This window comes from Mycena indigotica (assembly GCF_014461135.1).
Source record: "Mycena indigotica strain 171206Taipei chromosome Unknown Mind.scaff0001, whole genome shotgun sequence".
Lineage (NCBI taxonomy): Eukaryota > Fungi > Basidiomycota > Agaricomycetes > Agaricales > Mycenaceae > Mycena > Mycena indigotica.
Window position 1 is genome coordinate 745202 of NW_023503000.1, and position 15543 is coordinate 760744.

Here is a 15543-nt window from a genome sequence, read left to right on the forward strand (position 1 = left end):
ACCATAGAATGAAAACACTCAGTCGCAGTCAGTCGCGGTTCGTCACAGCCGTGATTCAAAAATGTTTAGGTGGGAAACGTTAGTGGGAATATATAAAATTTTGCAATTAATTTTTTATTGTGTAAAAAACTTTGAGTTTTTCTGCTCAAAAAATGTTGACTTGGCTGGGGCAACAGGATTTTTAGGACCAAAATATTTAATGTTTTGCAATGAGTTTTTGGGCCAAGAAAAAACTTTATATATTCCCACTAACGTTTCCCACCTAAACATTTTTGAATTGCGGCTGTGCGTGTTGCAGCCATACTAGCGTGACAGGTCACGTCAGGTCACATCACGCAATCTTTTTCTCTCAGCTATATCATGGCCAGGCGATGGTTTTCCTAGAGGTCAACGTTGAAGGTTGAAACTTGGGGAATCGCTCATCATGACGACTCGCATAAGTACATACAAGTACTTTGACGGCGAGCACCCAGTTCGGTACTGTGCCCAGCGATTTCACTCAATATTAACACTCGTTAATCAAGTTCGGATGCGCTTCCCGCCGACCAGGCTACCGGCAGGCCCGAAACTCCTTGTTGCTTTCCAAGATAATAATGCTGCCGTGCCTCTGGATGCACAGGAACTAAGATTTTAGTTCTGTCTTTGCAGAACCGCTGGCACGACACGACGAATTGTCACATCGAGCCACCGGCGAGCTCAAACTCCTACTGACTGAAGGCTCGTGAGACTCCAGCGTCTTGGCCATATATGTTATCCATTCAACCAACATTCATCCTTACATTCCGAATGCCATCATCATTTCGGTTGATGCGTTTCCTAGTCGAGCTTCAAGTCCTTGCCCAAAACCACAGCTAGGTGGACAGCAGTATTTAAGGGTGAGGCGCAAATGCTCAACCTCAGTTTCAGCTTCCCGCTTTCACCACTAGTTGGTTTCTCGGCCTTGTTGCAGCAGCCCCTACTGACAACGGTGCAGACCTCACAAATTTTCTCGATCTACTCTCAATAATGTCGACCTGGGACGCTGGTAGGCCTCAGTAAATGGCGTCTATGTCCTCCCTTTAACGTATTCCAGCAATCAAAGCTATCAAAGAGAAGGTCCCCTCGGCAGACGAAGCCGCCCTGCAAGCCACTATCGCGCACGCCGACAGCGAATTCGCTTCTTCTATTGTTGACCTCATCCTCTTCGGAGATGGAACCACCCTCCATGTCTCGCTCGATACCGCAGTCGGCACGGGTGACTGCGCTAACCTCGGAAACGGCGCATTCAAGGGCCAATTGACCACCCCCGTCTCGGGAACATATTTGCTCACGGTCACGGCCACAACTGCAAAACTGTACGACGATGATGGCGGGCTGATCTACAACGGCAAAGGGAGCGCCTCGGTCGGCCTACGAAACTCGTGGCCTATCACGTTCTAAAGCCTCAATGTATTACTGAGCCCAAATAACAATATTGATATTATCTCTTCATCCACATTCTGCGATGTGTGGAGTGACCAGCTTTTCCGTTGGATGCAAAATTGGCCACGTGAATGTCAATGATCTTATCATATCCGAGTCTGGATTCGGACCGGGCTGCCGATTCAGCTTTGCCAGTTCCCTAGTAGTACTTTTAGCACCAGCACAAGAGAGTTGAGACTGTCCAAGCGAGGCTGTAACCTCGCGCTCGGCAAGGAAGAAGTTTGTTCCTTGTGACGCCGTTGATCACATCTTGATTTTTAACGCTGGCAACCTTGCGGTTGTGCCACGTCTGACTCTTTCTCCACATTCCTACCCCACAATCCTTTCAACTCGCCATGTATCTACGCTCGCGAAGCCTGGCCGCTGCCAGTCGGCTCCCGCCAAGGTTTGCTGCGTCACGATCATTCACCACCAGTCTCCGACTTCGTGAGTAAATTTCCCATTCATGTTTGGACATGGTTGACCACCAGGCAACAGAGGCAGATGCTCAAAAGATCGTGGTGGCGAATCCTGTTGTCGAGCTGGACGGCGATGAGATGACGAGGATCATCTGGAAGAAGATTCGGGAAGAGGTGTGTTCCCCGTTCGGTGCAACGTGTTGTGTTCAACTTACGTCTCCAGCTCATTCTGCCCTATCTGCAACTGGACATCAAGTACTTCGACCTGGGGCTCGAGTACCGGGACAAGACAGACGACAAGGTCACTGTTGAGGCTGCCAACGCTATCCTGCAGCACAAAGTCGGCATCAAGTGCGCAACCATCACGCCCGACGAGGCCAGGGTAGAGGAATTTAAACTCAAAGAGATGTGGAAGAGTCCGAACGGGACGGTGAGTTCAATGCGTCGCAATTCCTCCAAGTTGACTGAAAACTTTAGATTCGCAACATTCTCGGAGGAACGGTATTCAGGGAGCCTATCATCCTCAGTCGTATTCCCAAACCCATACCTGGGTGGGTGAAGCCCATCGTTATCGGGCGTCATGCTTTTGGTGACCAGGTCGGTATTTCTGTGTGGGATAACTCGACTGCTCAAGTCGGCTTATTAGTACCGTTCAACCGACTTTGTTGCTCCTGGCCCCGGCAAACTCCAACTGGTTTACACGCCAACAGACGGGTCACCTGCAACGACCTTGAATGTTTACGACTTCAAAGGGAAAGGTGTCGCCATGTCAATGTACAATACCGACGAGTCAATAACCGGGTTTGCGCACTCTTCGTTCAAGATGGCGCTGGCGAAGAAAATGCCATTGTTCATGTCGACCAAGAACACAATCATGAAAAAATACGATGGGAGGTTCAAAGACATCTTCCAGGAGATTTATGAATCGTGCGTGTCGTGATTTTCAAGTTCCTCTGAGCGGGTGCTGATAATGGCTAGACACTACAAGCCTCTCTTTGATGACGCTGCTATCTATTATGAACACCGTCTCATCGACGACATGGTTGCCCAGGCTGTCAAATCTTCTGGTGGTTTCGTTTGGGCCTGCAAAAACTACGATGGTGATGTCCAGTCTGACATCCTTGCTCAAGGCTTTGGTAGTCTGGGCATGATGACATCTGAGCTCATCACCCCTGATGGCCAGGTCATCGAGAGTGAAGCAGCGCACGGAACAGTCACCAGACACTATCGCGAGTATCAGAAGGGTAACGAGCCATCAACCAACCCGGTTGCCAGCATCTTCGCTTGGACGAGGGGTTTGCTTCACCGCGCCAAGCTCGACAACAACGCCCCGTTAAAGGCGTTCTGCGAGAAGCTAGAGGAAGCTTGTGTGGAAGTTATCGACAAGGACGGTGTGATGACCAAGGATTTGGCGCTCGCGATCCACGGGAGGGAGATGAAGCGCGAGCACTGGGTCATCACCGACGTTTACATGGATGCGGTCAAGGTAGGTTTCATTTCTGTCCCGATGAGCTGGCGCTAAAATCGTTTGGTAGACTAAACTGGACAAGAAGCTCAGCGCGCAAGCGAAGTTGTAGACATCTAGCAAAATAACCTGTTGTATCTCGTAGCTGGAAAAGGAATATTATGGGCTGGATTCAAGTGACAATGTTGGCGATTCGGACACCAGTACCATTTCCCTGCGCTCGAAAGAACTTTGAGCGGCTTGAAGTTTCCTCACTTGTTTCCCAAGGCTCCAGCGTTCAAGTTCATTCTTACCACACAACAACTCGCAATCACCAGGCAGGAAAAAATGTGCTGTGACAATTGCACAGCCTCACATCTTGTCTCTCCTCCCCTCCTCCGCCCGTCCGCGAAGCATTAGCTTGCTTCTCACCCCGTCCCTCTGCCCCACCGACACTCCAACGATGGCCTCCGAAATCTCGCAGCAATACTCATGTCAGTACTGCTCACCCTTACTGTTTGCCTCTTCCATCCCAACCCCATTTTCTTCCGCGACTCCCTTGGTCCGGGGCTCGTCCAAAAGCCGATGAACCCCACGATGCCCGTTGTCACCGGTGTCCGCTCTTTGTGCGGCTATATCGAAGCCCTTACAGAGTTTGGAGGATCTCATCCATTGCTTGAAAGAATCCTCTTTCCCCTAGTGCCACGTTTGTGGTCGATCGTCATACGGAATTCCTTTATCATTCCCTCTCTAGTTTCCTCTGCTTCCTCTCGGCTAATCTGTTTTTAGTCCGTGCTCAAAAAACCATCGGCCTTGTTGGCGGCTCACCCGACTACATTGTCGCCCCCAATTTTGAGGTCCCCGAAGTGCCCGTGCGCACCTATCAATATAGCGCTGACGGACGGCTCTACGCCTATGCATTGGCTAGCGGGTACGTTGTTTTGTTACCTCGTGGAGGTTTTCCGACCACGTTTTCTTCTTCAGGGTGCGGATTTTCCAAGCAGAGGGTGCCCAGCTTCTCCAAGAGCTGCCCATTCCCAACATTGTCGATATCAAGTTTTCGCCGCGCGGAACTTACCTCTCGACATGGGAACGCCCTGTTAAGCTCGAAGACGGCGAGCAACACAAAAATCTCAGGGTCTTTTCTTCCTCCACAGGCGAAGAACTCATCTCGTTCACTCAAAAGAGCCAGGAGGCATGGGATCTTCAGTACACGATATCGGAATCGCATGCTATTCGGCTCGTTGGGGCAGAAGTTCAGGTTTTTCGACCAGCCGAATGGGCAAAGGGGGTGGTCGACAAACTTAAAGTGGAAAATGCGACCAGTGTCTCCTTGAGCCCTGGCCTCAACCCCTCCATTGCGGTTTTCGTGGCGGAAAAAAAGGTCTGCCTATCGTTCATTGTAGCTTTTCCAACGCTGATGAATGTAACTGCAGGGCCAGCCCGCTAGCATCAAAATCTACGGCCTGCTCTCACTCAACAGCCCGCCCACCTGCCAGAAGACATTCTTCAAAGCCCAACGTTCGACGATTAAATGGAACGATTTAGGAACCCAGGTGCTGCTGTTGACCCAGACGGATGTGGACAACTCGAACAAGAGTTACTATGGAGAGACGGGCGGCTTGTACCTTCTCAGCGCCGCTGGGAATTTCGATTGCAAGGTTACTCTCGACAAGGATGGTCCTATTCACGACTTTGCATGGAGTCCGACCTCTAAGGAGTTTGGTGTTGTGTATGGATGTCAGTGATTTTGTCCGTTTACTACCCAGATAACTAATGGTTATTGCAGTCGTTCCCGCCAAAACGATGATCTTCGACCAGCGGGTCCGGACTATCCATGACTTCGGTTCTGCCCCTACCAACTTCATATCGTTCAACCCACAAGGCCGACTTGTCATGATCGCAGGGTTTGGTAACATGGCGGGGAAGATAGACGTTTTCGACCGTCGCAGTCTGGGCAAAGTATGCACCATTGATGGGTCAAACACCTCCTACTGTGACTGGTCTCCCGATGGTCGTTTCATCATGGCTGCAACGCTTTCGCCCCGATTGCGAGTCGACAACTGTGTCAAAATATACCACTGCAGTGGGCCTCTCATGCATGTCCAGCTTGTCGACGAACTATACCAGGCCTCGTGGCGACCGACTCCAGTCGATAAAGTCGCGCCATTTGGACCTACCTTGCCGGCTGCTCCACCTGCCAACCCGAGTGTTTTTGGCGAATGCGGCAGTCGCCAAACCAACACCCACTCGACCTGCTGGTGCCTACAGGCCTCCTGGTGCTCGCGGCCTCGCAACTCCCGCCATTTTCAAGCGTGAGGATGAGGGTGGGGTGCCTCACGTGATGGGCACTCATAGTGGGAGTGCGACTCCCCCCAGGTATAACCGCTCTCCAGTCCCCGGCTCTGCGCCTCAAGCGAATGGAGGCGGGCCGCCGTATTCGAATGGTGGAGAGAGAAGGAGACATGTACCTGGTGCTCCTGGTTCTGCTCCACATTCACCCAGTCCCGGGCCTGATGGAGAGAAGAAGAACAGGAGGAAGAAGGGTAAGAAAGATGGAGAGGACGGGTCGGGTGAGGGATATGTCAACGGCAATGGCAATACCCGGCCTCGACGCAAAGACCGGGAGCGGAATGGTGGTGGTGAGGAACCTCGGTCCGGGAGACCGTCAATCGAGGTCACGCCTGCTGGAGAAGGAGGGAAGCCCAACGGCAGCAGGTCGAACAGCAACGGGAATGTCAAAGGTTCACTTTACATCCCGCCGCCTGATTTGGCAGATGGAGGGGAGCTGTCACCGAGTGTTGCGACACCTGGGGCAGATGGCGCGCTGGACCCAATCGCGAAGAAAGTTCGCAATCTCAATAAGAAGGTTTGTGACTTTGTTTCGTCTTCTCTTTCTCGTCTAAACCAATGCATTAGCTCAAAGCCATCGATGAGCTCAAGGAAAAGGCCAAGCGCGGCGAGCGTTTGGAGGCGACACAGCTCAAAAAGATGGAGGGAGAGGCAGAGATACGCAAGGAGCTGGCTGGGCTGGGAGCGTAGTAATCAACTCACAACACCTCTGTCGTTTGCTTGTCGTCGGTCTTTGCTCTGTGTATGCTCTTATTAGATAGCGGATATATCATGATGGTATGAGGATAGGTCATCTAACGCTGTGCTTTCGCGTTTGTGTTGCAATGCAGCAGTGGAGGACACGAGTGTCACACACAACGTGACCGTCACCTATCGTGAAGAGCGGATGACAAACGAATCATCCAGAGTTATGCCGACGAACTATCTGTTTCAGGCCAGTTTTTCCGCAAAGAAAATATACTATAGGTTAAGGTACGACCCATCGAATCTGACCTGCAGACGTACTTCAAGCTTTCCCAGTCAGAGGTTGGCAAGGCTTGAGGCTGTTGGCTGCACTCAGGCTGGCAAAGCTTCGATGTATGCCAAAGGTCCAGCTTCAATTTCTGGCAGATGAGGAACGGATTGATCTCAACCGTGAACGCCGCCCGACGTTCGCGTTCACCGCAAAGTCTTGTAATGAGGCCCGCGAACTCAATGGCTATCGATTTTTACGGTTGCTTGGTCCCACGCGTTAAATGTCGGGACCTTGCACTTCGTCTGAAGGAGCGTTCTTATCTTGGCAGCCTGATTGACCCGTCGACACAACTGACGACATTGTGCAATGTCTAACACTCAGCGGTGAACAAGACACTGGCACTCCGTTCCAGTCTCCTGAGGCTCAGGCAGAGATGAGTCTTGAAGAGTCCTTATCTGTCTGAGTTGTGAGCATGCGGCTCTGCGACTTATCGTCAAAACACATGGAAGATGTTACTTACCGCACTCCTCATTATTGCATTGAATACCTAGTACGTAGCTATAGAGTCCGACTTCTTCCTTGATGCGCAAGTTGTGAACATTCGAAGTCCAGAGTCAATAGGATCGACCGCGGGAGGGCACGAAGTAGGCGCAACCTTGTGAACGCTAGTCAGGAGACGATTTTTTCTGTGGAGCGTAACATGGTCGTGCAGGGATCGAACTTGAAGAGAGCGCTAGAGAGCATCATCGCGGGGTGACCGTGACAGGCATTTGATGGGCTGATGACGTGCTTTTTCTTCCTCTCACGTCGCCCAGTTGCGAGCGATGTGCTTCAACTACGTTGCGTGAACGCGGGACCGCGTACCTGGTACACGACTAAACAGACTGACGAACCTCACGGCATCCTCCGTTCTCGATTCGGTCTGGCTTGGAATTTTCTGGGTGCAATTGAATTCTGGGCTTTGCAGCAATTCTATACCGCCTTTCGACTTCCCTCTCGACTGCCGAATGTCTGATTGAGCTGTTGTGCTGTTGCACCGCCCACAGTGAAGTCTACTTAGGACGGCGCGCAAACAGAAGACTCTAATAAGTGGTCGGATAGAACCCTTTTTTCATCATGATTTACCTTCGATCAGTCACCATCCTGGCAAGTTACGAAGAGGGTCTGTGCAACCTAAAAACAAATTGACCTCGCGTGCCACTCGCGTGAGTGTTCGATCTTCGTCGTCTCTTTGCACAAACTTGTCCAGCAACAAGTCATCTCACAAATCAAATCGTCGATGTTATCTGGAAAAGACAACGCTTGCTGCTTCAACCGCCGATGCCACCTGGATTCACCTCGAAGGAGAAATGATAGACACACTTCATCATCATTGGTGCTTTCAACAGTCAGTCTCGCACCTTTTCACAGCGGTGTCGCAGGTGGCTTGATTGCCTGCTTTGCGTCACATGGCTCAACCCAAATGCCCTCGTCGCGAAGTCCGTGGAACTTGATGACACTCGGAAATGATAAATCTCGACAGTCCATATGCGGATAGCTGACCGTTGCGCTCGGCGTGTGACATATGGAGCCAGAGAAATATGTAGGCAGCCTGGGTTGTTTGCCAATATACAAAAAGAAGGCCATTTGTTTCGTCTCCCGCGATCCGCTCCCTTCCTCCACCATGGCCACCCCCGCACCGACACTCCCCAATGTTCAGCTACTGTGAGCTCGATGCAACGATTGACGTTTGTGGCTGACGGAATGCAAAGCTTTGGGCCGATGCTGATTGGGGTTTTCGTTAACATGATTCTTTATGGGGTGCGTCCATCGTCCAAGGCATTCGGAATGTTTACCCATGTAATATGACAGGTCCTCATTAGCCAGGTCCGCCCTGCAGTCAACATCCCCTTGCCTTGCTCACCGTCGCTTGCAGGTGTTGACTTATTTCCAAGTTTATTCTAAGTGCGTCCAGTATGGAGGCTTTCATGGTTATCCGACTAATGATCTTGTGCAGGGATGCGATATGGATGAAGACCTTTGTAAGACTGGCGAATCGCCGGTATTTGTGGCAAGCACTTAAGTCGATGCTAGGTCTCCTTCCTTTTCATCCTTGAGACCGCGAATACCGCGTTTGATATGGCGTTCATGTACCAACCACTCATTCTCGAATACGGTGCGCAGCGCTTACTCTGATTCTCATTCGACTGACGCGTTTTCAAGGGCAAAGGCCGATTTTCTTCCCAACATGTATGTCCACCGTATTTCTGCCTAGTACATCAAACTGACATCTCCCCCCAGTCTTTGTCACTGGTGAGTTGCTTGCGTTGTCTCTCAGCTTGCCTGACCACGATTTCTTGCTCCTTTAGAACCCCTCCTCATTGTGCGTGTTTTGTGGCAGCCCTTTTATTTCTTGATTGACCTTCTCCCAGGTTGCAATCTCGACGCCAATTCAACTCTTCTTCGCGTGGCGCATCCGGTCGCTCACAAAGTCCTGGTGGATTCCTGGCGTCATTACCATCCTGGCCATTGGCTCCTGCGGTACGGTGCCCATTTCCTATCTACGCGTTCCTCATCCAATTGGTCTTTAGCGGGTGGCATTTGGACTGCAGGTATGAATGATTCTTCCCATGGCTTTGTTCGTTTCTCACAACTAGAACAACAGTCGGTATCCAGACATTGAAGACATTTGCCAACAAGCCCAAGTTGCATAACTCGGCGTTGCTCTGGTTCCTTGGATCCTGTGTTGCCGATGTTTTGATTACAGTTTCTCTGGTCTTCAGCTTGTCGAAGCGGAAAACTGGATTCTCGGGGACTGACTCGGTCATCGATAAGATCATTCGCTGTGGGCCACATCTCCTTATTGTCTGGGGTATTGTCAGCGCTTACGAGCTCCACAGTGACAATCCAAACCGGCGCCATAACGTTCGTGCTGTCCGATTTGGAAAATTGCCAAACTCATTCCTTCCCCAGTGCCGTATTCAGTATCTTGGACGTCATTTGCTTCATGATCCTCCCTCATGCCGCCGTCAATTTTGTCTGGGACCTGGCACTCTCTAAGGTAGGCGTGTTCACATCGACTGGTCCTGCTCATTTTTTAACACGTCCTTAGCTTTACACCAACTGCTTGATGTCTACACTCAACTCCAGACAATCATTAAACAGTGGCGTTTCGGGCAGTGGTGTCGCCTCAGAGAATCGCCGAGTCAATAACAACACTCATGGCTTCATCGGGGGCCAACAAGCGACATCACCCACGAGTCGGATCAGAAATGTTTGTGATGCTCCTCTCTCCGTGCTATCTCGTTTCTGATGCAATAATCTGTTTCCGCAGCCGGACACCTTTGTCGATGCTTCGGTAAGCGACGAGGTGCGATGGCAACAAGTCGGGTGCTGACCTTCTCTTCGCAGCGCCACACTTATGAGCTCGAGACGCAGAAGAGTGGCTACGACTCATATGATGTCGAGAGCGGCTTTGCGCGACCGCACCATGAAGAGTTTGGCATTCAGGTGACAAAGGTTAGAATCTCCTCCAACTTTTCCGTCTTTCCGACTTGTCTAACTCGCGCCAAGGTCATCGAGCATGTCAAGGATCCGATACCACATCCTTACACACAGTAGACGCCGTTTTGAATGGACTGTACATATATCCAGGATGTTGCTTTACTTTTTTCATTGCGGGGTTGTTACTGTTGTTTTGGGTGGTTGTAGAGCATCTAGCTAGTGTAGGGCTTGTAAAATAATCCGTCGAATGGAAGAAATTGCACTTATCTGCATCAGTGTCGATCCTTGGCACGATGGGAACAATTTCCTGGCTCGACAAGCATCTCGGGATCCCACTCTCATGTTCGGTCTTCGACAGAATAGACACTTGCATAAGTATTCACTTCCGCAGTTCACCTGCTAAACAAGTGGAAGCAAACCCTTGTTCTCTCGCAACGAATTCGTCTACAGAAAGATAAGGGCACAGTGGAGAATATCCGGTAGTAACGCGCGTGTTTTTCACATATACTGGGGTCTCACCGCCGTGGCATTTGCCGACCAATTGAAAACTGAATCAAGGGAGTTCATGTGAACTACCAAAAAAAGAAAAGTTGGTCTGTTGCCTGGAGAGGTTGCAACTTGAGAGATCGGACATCTGGATCGGCATCAAGACCACTTCTTTATTCGTTGGAGGGCGCGAATCTTCTCCCGGCTGCAAAGTAACTGTTTGGAAGGAAATCGCGTACCTTGCTTGGGTGCAGTTTCATTTGATAAGAGTCGGCAGGTGAAGCCTCTTGACTTTTGTCAAGAAGATGGTGACGAAATACTTATGAGGTTTTATGAGCCCAGAGCTTTGCACAAGCTTTGCAGGCCCTCAACTTAAGGCATTGACTGCCCTGAGAGTTCTTCGAAGCAATCTAGCGACAGGAAACGCTCGCGTCGTATGGATCGGATGGAATTCAAGAAGTTGGGCGGCTATGTTTGATGTGACACCGTGACACCTTCATTTTTTGTTGCGTCCCTGCCCTGATGACCATCGGACTAATGGGTTTGCTGGATACTTATATGCACCATCTGGATCCGCGAACGACCCACTGGCCACCTCCCCCCTCCGTTTTTTCGTCATGTCGACCGCCATGGAGAAAGTTCCTTCTCGCACATCAACCGACCCGGAAAAGAATGTGGACTCCTCCGGCGTCAGTGTTTCCAGTGCTGACCAGACGGTGAACAACCCTGCGCTCGAGGCAAAGGTTTGGGGCAAACTTGACATGTGGATTCTGCCTGTGGTCACCCTTTTTTTACCTGCTCTCCTTCCTTGTACGTCCCGCTCTTTCCATGGTAGACATTGACCTTGCTAACGTTGATACTACTAGGACCGTACCAACATTGGCAACGCCAAGGTTGCTGGGTTGACCAAGGACCTCAAAATGACGCCCAAACAGTATTCCATCGCGCTCACAGTCACCTACGTTCCATATATCGCCGCCGAGTTACCGTCAAATCTTCTGTTGAAGGTATGTCTGATCCCCACCTTGCAGAACTTTGCCTAACCTTACCCAAGAAAATTGGCCCCAACCTAATGCTTCCGACGATGATCACCCTCTGGGGTATCGTAACTGCTTGCCAAGGGACAGTAAAGAGTTATGGTGGTCTTCTTGCATGTCGCTTCTTCCTTGGTCTCTTGGAGGGTGGTGTTTTCCCGGGCCTGGTCCTCTATCTGTCCTTCTTCTACCCCCGCATGAGACTGCAAACCAGGTTTGTCATGAGTTTATCCACATTCACCTGCAATAATCGAATACGTTATCTAGAATCGCTGCTTTCTTCTCAGCTGCATCAATATCCGGCGCCTTCGGTGGTATCCTGGCCTATGGCATTATCCACCTGAACGGGAAGGCTGGTCACACTGGTTGGCAATGGATCTTTATTATCGAGGTCTGCCTTTTGACGCTGCGCTCTTCATGCCCGATTAACTCTTCTGTTCAGGGTGCCATTACATCCTTCATCGGTCTTGTGTCATACGGTTTCATGCCTGCGTCTCCCGACCATGCTCGTTTCCTGAATGCGGAAGAGAAAGCCTATGTGAAGGCCAAACTGGAAGAGGATGGTGCGATCAACGACGCCGACTCTCATTTCAGCTGGGGCGAGGTGATCAAGGGTTTCACCTCGATCCACGTTCTTCTCGTCGGTGTCAACTTCTTTTTCAGCGGTGTTGTCCTTTACTCGCTGGCTTAGTGCGTCGATCTACTGGTTTCGTTTGGTGTTCTAATCCAGTCCTCACAGCTTCGTGCCCCCGCTCATTCAATCTCTCGGCTATACTGCTGCCAGGGCACAGCTGATGAGCGTCCCACCGTTTTCGGTGGCATTCGTCTGTGAGTGGTGTCAACTGTCGGTTAGTGGCACCGATTGACTTGTGTTTTCAAGTGACCATGATTTCCGCCTACATCTCTGACCGTTATCAGAGTCGTGGATGGATAACAGTATTCTGCGCTGTGCTTTGCGTTGCTGGCTTTGGCACATGGCTTGGCTCGACTGACCATCATGTCCAATACGGCTCGCTTTTCCTTTCCGTGCCGGGTGTTTACCTTGGTGCACCCGCGCTGTCGACGTGGAACGCAAACAATTCAGCGCCCCACACTCGTCGCGCCGCGGCCATCGCGTTTGGTTTCATTATGACCAACGCAGGAGGCATTCTTGCAACGTGGTTGTTGGGCTCCCTTTCCGCACCACCGCGATATATCAAGGCCACCCAGATTCTGCTCGCCTTCTCTGTCCTCATTGGCGCATTTGCCATCTTCAACATCATCTATTTGTCCCACCAGAACAAGCTCAAGGCGGAGAAGCGCAAGACGATGTCCAAGTCTGAGGAGGAGCCAGGGCTTGGAGACAAGAGCGCCTGGTTTGTGTATAGCTTATAAATTGCTCTTTTCTTTTCCTGGTCTGCAAGCTTGAGGATGTATAGTTACTTTAAACCCAACCCTTGTACATATCTGTAAGCACCAAAATAATGCTGCAGCTGATGATAGAATCCGTTGCGTTCAGAAATGCGTTTACATGGGGAACTATGTGCTAATATATGCCAGCAATCTAAAGCAGTATATCTTCCACCATGATTGGTTTCATCGGAATCATTGAGAACCATGGAGTCGTGCTGTTACGCTTTGTTACTGTCGTTCTCTGATGGATTGACTTGCAATGGTTGGCCGGCTGTTGAACCTTGCGACTCGACGCGATGGATATGGCTGATAATAGCCTGACACTGATACTAATAGTAACCTGAGTAGGAGGACGGGAAATGCCAGGGTTTTTCAAAGATTGCACAGCGCGCCACTGACAGATGTTGTTGACAAGCTTGCCAATGTCTCAAGAGCTATCGTTGGATAGGTAGCACCAATCCAGCCTGAGCAGTTGGATCCCAACGCTTGGATTTGGATTGATTGCGACAGGACGCGTGATATCGTGTGGCAGTACTTTGACCGACAGCAGCCGGCAAATTCCTGTCGACTATTAGTAGTACAGTCTAGCCAAGTCCGTTGAAGTCCCAGGCTTTGAAGAAATCGTATAACCACGTGGAAGTTTTGTCTCTCTTCTCTTGACTTCATGGCTCCGGATCTTGTGTACCTTGGTCGTGTCGTCGCTGGGCTTGCAGTTCGAATGGATGGGGGCAACAACTTGAACAAGGCTCACAGGTCGCTTTTGAATATGACCACAGCATCGACGCTCAAGCCGCTACAGTGGTAGTTGGCAGTCAAGAACTATTGCGTTGCGTTCCGACGAGAAGGTTAGAGACAGAGTAATCTTCCAGTCGAGCTCTTCGTTCTGATGCCGGTTGAGCTTAGACTGAGGTCATGGCCTGCTTCCAGTCGAACTGAGAAGCTTGTGAAGGAGTCCAAGTCAGGTCTGAGTCCATGCCACCGCATCACGTGAACTGAGGTCATGGAAATCAAATTGTGGTGCTGCACCGCCAAGCTCTCACCCACTCCTCCACTTGCCATGGCCAGCCCTAGCGTCGATGAGATAATCTCGTCTCAGATATTCCTCGCCAAGTGCGTTACTCACTACTTCTATCTTCCCCTTTTTACTCCAACCCGCAGTCTGGCTGCCGCGCAGTCTTGTTCGACCAGAGAACGCTTTGGTATCACTCATATCGTGTCGGTTTGCTTGGACTATCCTTCAACTGGACCAAACCACCTGGTTATACCAGTCAACGACTGCGAATACGACGATCTGTTAATACACCTGCCTGAAACATGCTCCTTCATTGAGGAAGCACTTTCCCAAGGCGGTCGGGTCCTCATTCATTGCTTGATGGGCGTATCCCGAAGCACAACAGTCTGTAAGTCTTGGCTTCCTTTGACCTTCAGGTTGCTCATCGACCTAGTGGCCGCATACTGTGGGTCCCGTTCCGACATCTCCCGCTACAATTTCATAACCTTTCAGTCATGAAAACGCGCCTACTATCCGCGTCAGCGGCCATATCTTTCATACGAAAACGTGGCTTGCCTCACTTGAACACGGAATTGCTTATCTGACTGATTTCGGCAGGACGGCCATGTGTGCAGCCCAACTATGGATTCCTCAAACAGCTAGACGCCTTCCAGGCTTGTGGCTACGCGCCAGCTACTACCCACCCTGCTTACCGTTTGTGGAAGCGAAAGCATAAGCAAGATGCAGCCCAGTTCCTCAACTACTTTCTCGACACCGCTGCCATTCTACCCAAGAAACTATTTCTCAATAGGTACTTGTTGGGATTGGTATTTAAATAATTACTGATGACAATAGTGACTTTCCGAGTGATTCTCTGCAGGCTGAGCTCCTGCTTTACGAGTTAGAGGTTACCCATCTTCTGACCATTGGGCCCGCTCAAGTGGCGGCCCCACTGCCAACAAGCATAACTCACCAAAACATTGATATTCCTCCGGACTCTTCGGACCATTCTTTTTGTTTACCGTCGGCATCTGCGTTTATTCGCGATGCTTTAGGGAGTGGGGGACGCGTCCTCGTCCATTCGCTGCTTGAAGCACGGGCGTGTGTCGCAGTTGGCGGCTATCGTGAGTTGGTCCCTCGTATCGTCCCCACTGAGCTGACGGGCAATGATAGTTATGACAGAGCGCCAGATCTCAGTCGAAGACGCCGCCAAGGTGATTCAAGACGGTGAGGTCTATGCTATGCTAATATTTGAGAGTGTACTCATCTCGTCGAAGCTCTACCATTGTTCAGCCCCTCCCTGCACTTCACCCGCGCCCTCACCTCGTTCCAATCCAGTTCCGTACCAAAGTCGCCATCTAGCTCAAATGATGCCGATTTCATGGTTCAGGCCGCTACGTCTCTGATGAGCGAGTCCGGGATCGACCTGAGGGCTTTCAGCGATGTGCTGGTTGCCATCCAGTTACAAAAACCTAGTGTGAAGAGGGCCAAGTTGGCGCAGGCGCCAACAAGTCCCATTGCGACTGCAGCCACATGATAGAGATCTA

The 15543-nt window shown here is 50.7% G+C and overlaps 6 protein-coding genes across 6 annotated transcripts; all 6 read left to right on the forward strand.

Moving 5' to 3' along the window:
• Positions 1-1005: 1005 nt before the first annotated feature.
• On the forward strand, positions 1006-1419 carry MIND_00013900 (uncharacterized protein; the record flags this gene model as incomplete). The annotated part of the gene is made up of 2 exons (XM_037357111.1): positions 1006-1024; positions 1073-1419. 2 exons carry the CDS (start codon positions 1006-1008, stop codon positions 1417-1419), a joined length of 366 nt encoding a protein of 121 aa, XP_037225021.1.
• Positions 1420-1796: 377 nt separating this feature from the next.
• MIND_00014000 (Isocitrate dehydrogenase) lies at positions 1797-3436 on the forward strand (the record flags this gene model as incomplete). The annotated part of the gene is made up of 7 exons (XM_037357112.1): positions 1797-1887; positions 1939-2033; positions 2083-2289; positions 2337-2456; positions 2506-2786; positions 2838-3345; positions 3395-3436. The coding sequence occupies 7 exons, from the start codon at positions 1797-1799 to the stop codon at positions 3434-3436; spliced, it is 1344 nt and encodes a 447-aa protein (XP_037225022.1).
• A 359-nt stretch (positions 3437-3795) lies between these two features.
• MIND_00014100 (Eukaryotic translation initiation factor 2A) lies at positions 3796-6345 on the forward strand (the record flags this gene model as incomplete). The annotated part of the gene is made up of 7 exons (XM_037357113.1): positions 3796-4009; positions 4093-4234; positions 4288-4687; positions 4740-5043; positions 5093-5215; positions 5256-6172; positions 6223-6345. The coding sequence occupies 7 exons, from the start codon at positions 3796-3798 to the stop codon at positions 6343-6345; spliced, it is 2223 nt and encodes a 740-aa protein (XP_037225023.1).
• A 1829-nt stretch (positions 6346-8174) lies between these two features.
• MIND_00014200 (MFS domain-containing protein) lies at positions 8175-10210 on the forward strand (the record flags this gene model as incomplete). Its single annotated transcript, XM_037357114.1, has 18 exons — positions 8175-8314; positions 8362-8410; positions 8462-8476; positions 8526-8554; positions 8607-8631; positions 8684-8765; positions 8813-8839; positions 8891-8902; positions 8959-8972; positions 9022-9130; positions 9181-9201; positions 9255-9434; positions 9490-9514; positions 9563-9650; positions 9702-9863; positions 9924-9947; positions 10001-10108; positions 10163-10210. The coding sequence occupies 18 exons, from the start codon at positions 8175-8177 to the stop codon at positions 10208-10210; spliced, it is 1158 nt and encodes a 385-aa protein (XP_037225024.1).
• A 998-nt stretch (positions 10211-11208) lies between these two features.
• On the forward strand, positions 11209-12987 carry MIND_00014300 (MFS domain-containing protein; the record flags this gene model as incomplete). The annotated part of the gene is made up of 7 exons (XM_037357115.1): positions 11209-11322; positions 11446-11586; positions 11634-11827; positions 11881-12004; positions 12056-12303; positions 12353-12441; positions 12494-12987. The coding sequence occupies 7 exons, from the start codon at positions 11209-11211 to the stop codon at positions 12985-12987; spliced, it is 1404 nt and encodes a 467-aa protein (XP_037225025.1).
• A 1018-nt stretch (positions 12988-14005) lies between these two features.
• Positions 14006-15533, forward strand: MIND_00014400 (Phosphatases II; the record flags this gene model as incomplete). Its single annotated transcript, XM_037357116.1, has 8 exons — positions 14006-14115; positions 14164-14405; positions 14451-14462; positions 14510-14563; positions 14615-14807; positions 14852-15120; positions 15170-15223; positions 15274-15533. 8 exons carry the CDS (start codon positions 14006-14008, stop codon positions 15531-15533), a joined length of 1194 nt encoding a protein of 397 aa, XP_037225026.1.
• Between the last annotated feature and the right edge of the window lie 10 nt (positions 15534-15543).